At 38.1% G+C, this 7327-nt stretch overlaps 1 protein-coding gene across 4 annotated transcripts in view; it reads right to left on the bottom strand.

Annotated features, from left to right (window-relative positions):
- Positions 1-3066: 3066 nt before the first annotated feature.
- Positions 3067-7327, bottom strand: part of mocs1 (molybdenum cofactor synthesis 1) — a 34683-nt gene continuing 30422 nt past the window's right edge. Inside the window, exons 11-12 of one of the 4 annotated variants that reach the window (XM_057363145.1) lie at positions 3958-4062; positions 3067-3846 (exon numbers count right to left, since the gene is read on the bottom strand). In XM_057363145.1, coding sequence (XP_057219128.1) covers positions 3341-3846; positions 3958-4062 — 611 coding nt within the window. In that variant the 3' untranslated portion in view covers positions 3067-3340. Of the gene's footprint in view, positions 4063-7327 lie in introns of all 4 variants that reach the window. The other 3 variants (XM_057363146.1, XM_057363144.1, XM_057363148.1) reach the window with 3 other exon arrangements.

Below are 7327 nucleotides of genomic sequence, written 5' to 3' on the forward strand. Positions count from 1 at the left end.
ATGACCTAAGTATACAGCAACAAAAACTGTATAAAACGAACAACATGCCATAAATAACACAACAGAAATACGAAATAACAGAAGAAATGATGATATGGTAAAAAACTGTCCCGCATCCTATACTTTTGGAATCTGGCCCGCAAAGAAAAGTAGTTGAAGACCCCTGGTGTAGGGGCAGATCTAATGGGCAAAGGTAATGAATTCCAGAGCTTAGGACCAAGAACTGAAAAAGCCCTATTGCCTTTAGAGTTTAACTGAGTTTTTGGAACAGACAACAACAGCTGGGAGGAGAATCTAAGCGCTTTTGCAGGAGAGTAAGGGTGGGTCAGATCTGAAATATACAATGGGGAAAGACCATGAAGTGCTTTAAAAACAAAGCCTAAAATCTTGAAATCAACTCTGAATTTGGCTAATACAGGGGTAATATGCTTCCTCTTTTTGGTCCCTGTCAGAAAACGTGCTGTGGCATTCTGCACCAGTTGTAACCGTGAGAGTGAGGTCTGGTTAATTCCAGCATAAAGTAATACAGTACAGTAATCCAACCTTAATAAAAGCATGAATAACAGTCTCAAGATCATTAAAACTAAGAAAGTTTTTAAACTTGCGAAGACCCTTGAGCTGCAGAAAACTGGCTCTAACTACGGAGTTAATTTGTTGATCAAATTTTAGATCAAGAATAACTCCCCGATTTTTTACTTTATCTCAGATGTTCTCTTTGAGAAGATCCAAAGTAGGACTGAAATCATTTAAAAGATGAGGAGGGCCAAACAAAGTAGCTTCAGTCTTTTTCTGATTTAACTGAAGGAAATTATTGTCCATCCAAACCGTGGTGTCCTCTAAACAAGCCAGCAAAAAGGACACTGCATTAGAACCTGATGTTAGCGGGAGGTGAGTGTCATCTGCATAAATATGTTATGACACTTTATGAAACTCAAATATAGAACGAAGAGGGATTAGATACAAAGAAAATAACATTGGACCCAGAATGGAGCCCTGGGGTACAACAAAAATAATATAGGCTGTACACCTGATGAGAATTCACTTATTTCCACTGAAAAAGATATGAAGCAAACCAATCTAATGCAGTATCACAGATGCCAACCTCAAGATTTAAACTTTTAAATATGATGCTGTGATCCACTATTTCGAAAGCCACGCTTAAATCCAATAATAGGAGAATAGAACAATTTCCAGAGTCTGCAGATAAAAGGAGATCATTTACTACCCGTAAGAAAGCAGACTCTGTACTATGTTTTGCTCTAAAGCCCAACTGAAAAGGATCAAGGATATTATTAAAATCTAAATGATCAGTAATCTGGGTGAGTGCCATCTCTTCAATAACAATTTTGAAATAGGCCTATAATTATTAAAATCAGCGGGATCAAGATTTGGGGGGGGGTTTGAGTAGAGGCTGGACCACAGCATGTTTAAAACAAGATGGAACGGTGCCAGTGTGTTGATACCCATTGATAATAGAGAGCAAACTAAATGAAACAGAAGGTAGCAAATCCATAAGCAGCGTAGTAGGAACAGACATCGAGAGCACAGGTGGTTGGTTTCATCTTTAAAATAATGTCTGACAGATCATCAAATGAAATAGCTAGAAATTTAGAAAATGCAGAGGGGATGACATTAGTAGTATGAACACTCTGGGTTAAATCGCTGGAAATCTTCTCCCTGATCAAAGCAATCTTCTTAATAAAGAATTCACAAAACTTCTCACATAGCTCTAAGCTAGGTTCTGGACCAACTGGTGCGGCAGGATTTAACACAGAGTTTAACGTAGTAAACAAAATCTTTGGACAATAAGAATTTTAAAAAATTAGATTAGAAAGGTATTAAGCCCGTTAGAGTGTTTTGCAAAAGTTGATATGAAATTTGTAATTTATCCTTCCTCCACTTTCTTTCTGCTCTTCTGCAATCTTTTCTTACAGCTTTAATGCTGTCATTGAACCAAGGCTGAATTTTTTTTTTTTTCGGTTTGAGAGGGGCAACTACATTTAGAATTGGTAAACAAGAGGAATTAAACAATTTGCCAACTCATCCCCATTTCGTGCTTGTGGTGACTGGGGACACATAAGCGCTGGGATAGCTACAAACGCCTCCCTAAATTGTACAGCTGTGGAGGGGTTGATAAACCTAGAGAGATAGGAAGAAGGCTGGTTAACAGGTCTAGCACAAGCAAACAAACTGTCAAACAAAACTGGCCAATGATCAGATAAACCAGCATCAGTAACATACATTTTTGACAGAAAACCCTGATGATAACACAAGATCAAGAGTATACACCTAATTGATGTATTGTTCCTAAATGTTTGTTTTCTGTGAATTGAAGCTCTTACTTATTTGCCTTATTTAGTTTTCTATATTTTGTATAAACAGCATAACAAAATCTTTTATTGGCTTTTTATGGTTTGACCCTCACTCTTGACCTCTTAACTATGTCATTTTGTAGAGTTAAAAATAAACTTGTTTCAATTTCATTTGTGTGTTCATCATTTTCGCATTTGGATCTTAAATCAGTCATTTAAATTCCAGGCACAGGCATTCCTCACTTTAATAATGACACTTCTCACATTTAGGGGCGGTTTCCCAGACAGGGATTAAGACTAGTCCTAGACCAAAATAAATGTTAGAGTTGTCCAAACTGAAAACAACTTGCACTGACACATCTTAAAAAACATTAGTGCCATAGTGTGTTGTCTCAAAATGCACACCAGTAATATTTTTTGTAAAGCATATGAAACTTACATTTCATAATTTAACATGGCCTTAGTGCTGCCTTAAAATAACCCCTGTCTGGGAAACTGCCCCTTAAAGTACTTCATACTTGAAATAGGTTCAATGCTGCTATCGTCTGATTACAGAGGGATATAGCATTCACAAAGCTGACGAATCAAGATAACCATATGGCCTTGTCCAACATTAGGATCACTTTACTGGAGCCCATTCTTGCTATAGCTTTGCCATAATCTATTCTGTTCTGTTCTACTCTTGTGTTTAATACTGGCTATATTGTAGTTTAAAGGCCTATTGCATTATGTTACGTGTGAATGGTTGGGAGAAAAATCTGACAGACTAGGCCTTTAATGATGAAAATGAACTGGGAACCCAAAGAAATGTTTATTCTAGATTATAAATGATTGACATTCTTTACATTACATCGATGATAATAAATTATTCAGTTAAATTTTAGGTTGGTCACTTTTTTTGTTCTAACACAGTACATTGGCAATAACAAGTTAAAGGCATCCAAAAGCACACTTTGTAATACTGTAGAAAACTCACTCTAGAGAGACAATGACAATATTCCTTTATATACTGTGAAACACAGGGTATGTCAAGAAGCTTGAAAGTCGCCTCCTTGCCCACCCGTCTTGCTGAGCAGCTTAATGTCAGTTATAACGATGTCACGACTGACAGACTTGCACATGTCATACAGCGCCAGTGTGGCCACAGTAACAGCGGTCAAAGCCTCCATCTCCACTCCTGTACGGCCCATGGTTTGGCAGGTTGCCTTGACAACGGCAGTGTGTCTTTTCTCCAGCAACTCTATGGTAACGGAGGTGTGGTCAAGAGGAAGCGCATGGCAAAGAGGAATGAGAGATGAAGTCTGTTTTGCACCCATGATGCCAGCAAGCTGTGCTACTGCAAGGGCATCACCCTTGGCAAGTTGGTTGGCACGTACCAGATTAAAAGCTTTTGGGCCCAGGATGACCTTTCCACAAGCTGTGGCTGTGCGACACGTTACTGCTTTACTGCCGACATTGACCATGGAGGCTTTACCCTGTGTGTCTGTGTGAGTCAGTCGATCGGAGGTTCCATCAAGGCTGGACATCTGTGATCCTGAAAATGGTACCTTCGAATCAGGACCACATTTATAGGTTTCATGGTGAAACTGCCGTACGCTGTGCGGAACTGAGCCAATGAGTTTGGAATTACATAATGCACTATTACCTAAAGACTGAGTTGTAGCTGAGGCTGCTGAATCAATGTGGTGGATTAGAGGTACAGTCTGCCTTGGATTGCCTCTAAACGCTTGCAGAAGCCAGTTACCTTTACCTGTAGAAACAAAATGAAAACGTTTCAAAGGGTCATGAATTAGTTTGAGTTTCAAAACTCTTCAAAACACCCTTGTTAGTCCAAAAACGGCTTTTATTGTAACCAAGCTGCCAAAATGATTCATGGGAGACTTGCACTTCAGAGGATCTGCCCTTCTAAGTGCGTCGGGCACAAGAATGCGATTGGATATCGCTTTATAAGACGCTAGTTTAACGTCACAAGGGGCAGGGATTACTTTTGTGCTGAATGTATTGCCATTTTTACTTTTATTGATTTGAAAAAACAATGCCACCCACATCATGGATGTACTAGGGGACTGGGGGTGACTAAATTAACAGCAATTTCATTTTTGGGTAAACTAAGGAATATAAAATACATATATATGTATACATTAATACATTAAAGAATATAAAATACAATTAAAAAGACAGTATCCCTTTTAATTACATATCATGAAAAGGCAGAAATACTGGATGCAATATTTGTGTGCATGTTTTAATATATGACCTATAAGTATCGGCAACAAAAACAGTATTTGGTGAACAAAATGCAACAAATAACAGAAATACAAAATAACAGAAGAAATGAGGATATGGTAAAAAACTGGCCTGCATCCTATTTATACTTTTGGAATCTGTAGTTGAAGACCCCTGTCCTAAAAGAATTCTGAGATTTTTTATCAGAATTGGTAGTTACGGTAGATAGAGCATCAATCGTAGGTGACTTTAATATCCACATTGATAATCAAAATATACTTTAGGACTAGATTTTATAGATATTATGAACTCTGCAGGTGTTAAACAAAATGTGATTTGACCTACACACAACCGTGATCATACTTGAGACATAATTCTGTCATATGGACTCGATGTTGATAACATAGAAATCCAGCCCCAGAGCGATGATATCTCGGACCACTAAGCGGGTTTCCATCACTCTGGTTTTATTCGCGTTTTGAAGTTTCGCATCAGAAACGAGTGATGGAAACGCCAAAGTTCGAATTAAAAACCCTTAATTCGCAAAACGTTTTTACGCTCGCTTGAGGTGGTTTTTCATCTTTGCGAAAAAGGGTTAATGCGAATAATGGGAGATGGAAACGCATTTGCCGAATAAATTCCTCCACAAAGCCACGTAACTGCACTATGAGACTCCTTCCCAGCGCAGCACCGCCTCTGTTCAGTGAGCGGCAGGGAGAAGCAGCACATTCAGTTCAGACCGCACTGACGCGTGAATGAGAGAGGCATGTACAAACAGTGTTTCCAAGAACTAATCACTTATTGACCTTGTTTGAGCATTTATGATTTAAAATGCGATGACTGTATGGACGCATGAACACAAACGGACTTTAGCTGTTCAACGAAAGTGACTGCTAGTTTTAAGTGGTTGAGTTCACTCACTATTACATAGTTTTTTGATGTCTGCCAACAGAAACAGAAAAATAAGTCATTAAGAGCCTATTTATTGTGCATTTGGGTGTATTGTTTTAATATAATACTGTATACAACCGCTCAGAGAGTAGAGATATGAAGCAGACCTGAAGCGCTTAGCTTGTCAGATACTACGTGATGACGTCACTGATATGCAAACTAGCGTGTGACGTCATCTGGCGACATTTAGCGACTTTTCGGGTAGACCTCACTAAATCCTTGGTGTTTCGAGTCTGACGTCATCACGCAACAGTGCGCAACAGTGTTTTTTAGGCGATTTTAACAATCAAATGTAGTTTAGATGGTTAGAGTAAGGCTAGGGTAAAGGTTTCGTAAGACTCGAAACACCAAGGATTTAGTCAAAACCAGCAAGCCACGCCCACGGATCTGATGACGTCAGACTCGAAACACCAAGGATTTAGGGAGAGCCAGGCTTTAGCTACTTTCCATTGAAAAGAGTTGGCAACACTGCGTAAAACATGAAGGAACAAGCTAACGGTAAGCAACTTATTTTTGAAGTAAATTATGGTTAGATTAGCCTGTTTGTAGCTAGCTTAAGTTCACTGGAGAGCTGGACGGAATGCATTTGTATTTGCTGTAAATTATGGTGTTCCAATTTAAATGGTGATTACCGCGTGAGGATGGGTTTATTTTATATATTTCTTTGGCGCGAGGCTGCTGTTATGATAGCTATGACGATTGTAAGTTATGTTATCGCTACAGTAGTTCGCTAACATTACCCTATGCAAAAATGCTTTTCAGTCTCGACCTTAACATTTGTCTCACATATCAGTAAGCTATTACTCTGACATGAAGTCGATTTGAGAACTGTTCGACCTAGAAGTAAAGCACAGCGTGTAATGTAGTGATGGGTCGTTCATGAACGATTCGTTCTTTCTGAACGAATCTTTAAAATGACTCGGGAGTAACGAGCGTCTCAGTGAGTGATTCGTTCATTTTGTGTTGACCACGCATGTGCAACATTGTACCAGAAACAGTAATGAAGTTCGTCTCTCGAGTCATCGGGTCCGAGCCCTTTTGTTCTTTTGTCAAATGGTAGCTCCGCAGGCAAACCTGCAGCCTTTAGCAGAGTCTTCGAGTCTGAGTCTTTAACGTTACGTGACCATTTCCCGGATCATCAGTCAAATGCATGATGTACGTGTTATATGTTGTATTATAGGAAGAAATATAAAATGATCAAAAGATATGTGCAATAAACATCTTCTCTAAAACGTACTGTTCTGTTCTTTTTTCTGTCAGTATATTCATAAATGTTTCTTGTGGATTTCTGCATGTGTTTTTAATTTATCTTAATAACTAACTATTTTGCATAAGAACTGTGCTGGCAAAATATAAACATAAGCAACACTAGTAAAGTCAGTGTTTATGTCTAATGCATATATTACACAAGTGCTCTCTTATTAAATAATTGCACATTTAAATGATTTCAATAGCCTATTATTATTTACTTTGCAAACTGCACGAGACTTTTTAGTAAAAAACAACAACCTGTAAACCTTATTGCATACCTGAGTGACCCAAAATTGTTAATGAATTATAAATACATAACTGTACAGAAATGCTGTCAGGAAATAATTAAATAACTGTTTCTAATAACTTGTCCCTAACTACAATATAAGTTATTTCTTATTATATATCTGATAAAAAACTAGCATAAATAAACGCTATGGGGTAATTTGGCTATTAACATGCAACATTAATTTAACTCTGCTCAGATGAACGAAATGAACGAAATGACTCGAAAAAAGATTCGTTCATTTTGCTGAACGAGATTCAAACATCCGAATCGCAAAAATGACTCGAACTTCCCATCACTA

Source organism: Triplophysa rosa, linkage group LG21, assembly GCF_024868665.1.
Source record: "Triplophysa rosa linkage group LG21, Trosa_1v2, whole genome shotgun sequence".
Lineage (NCBI taxonomy): Eukaryota > Metazoa > Chordata > Actinopteri > Cypriniformes > Nemacheilidae > Triplophysa > Triplophysa rosa.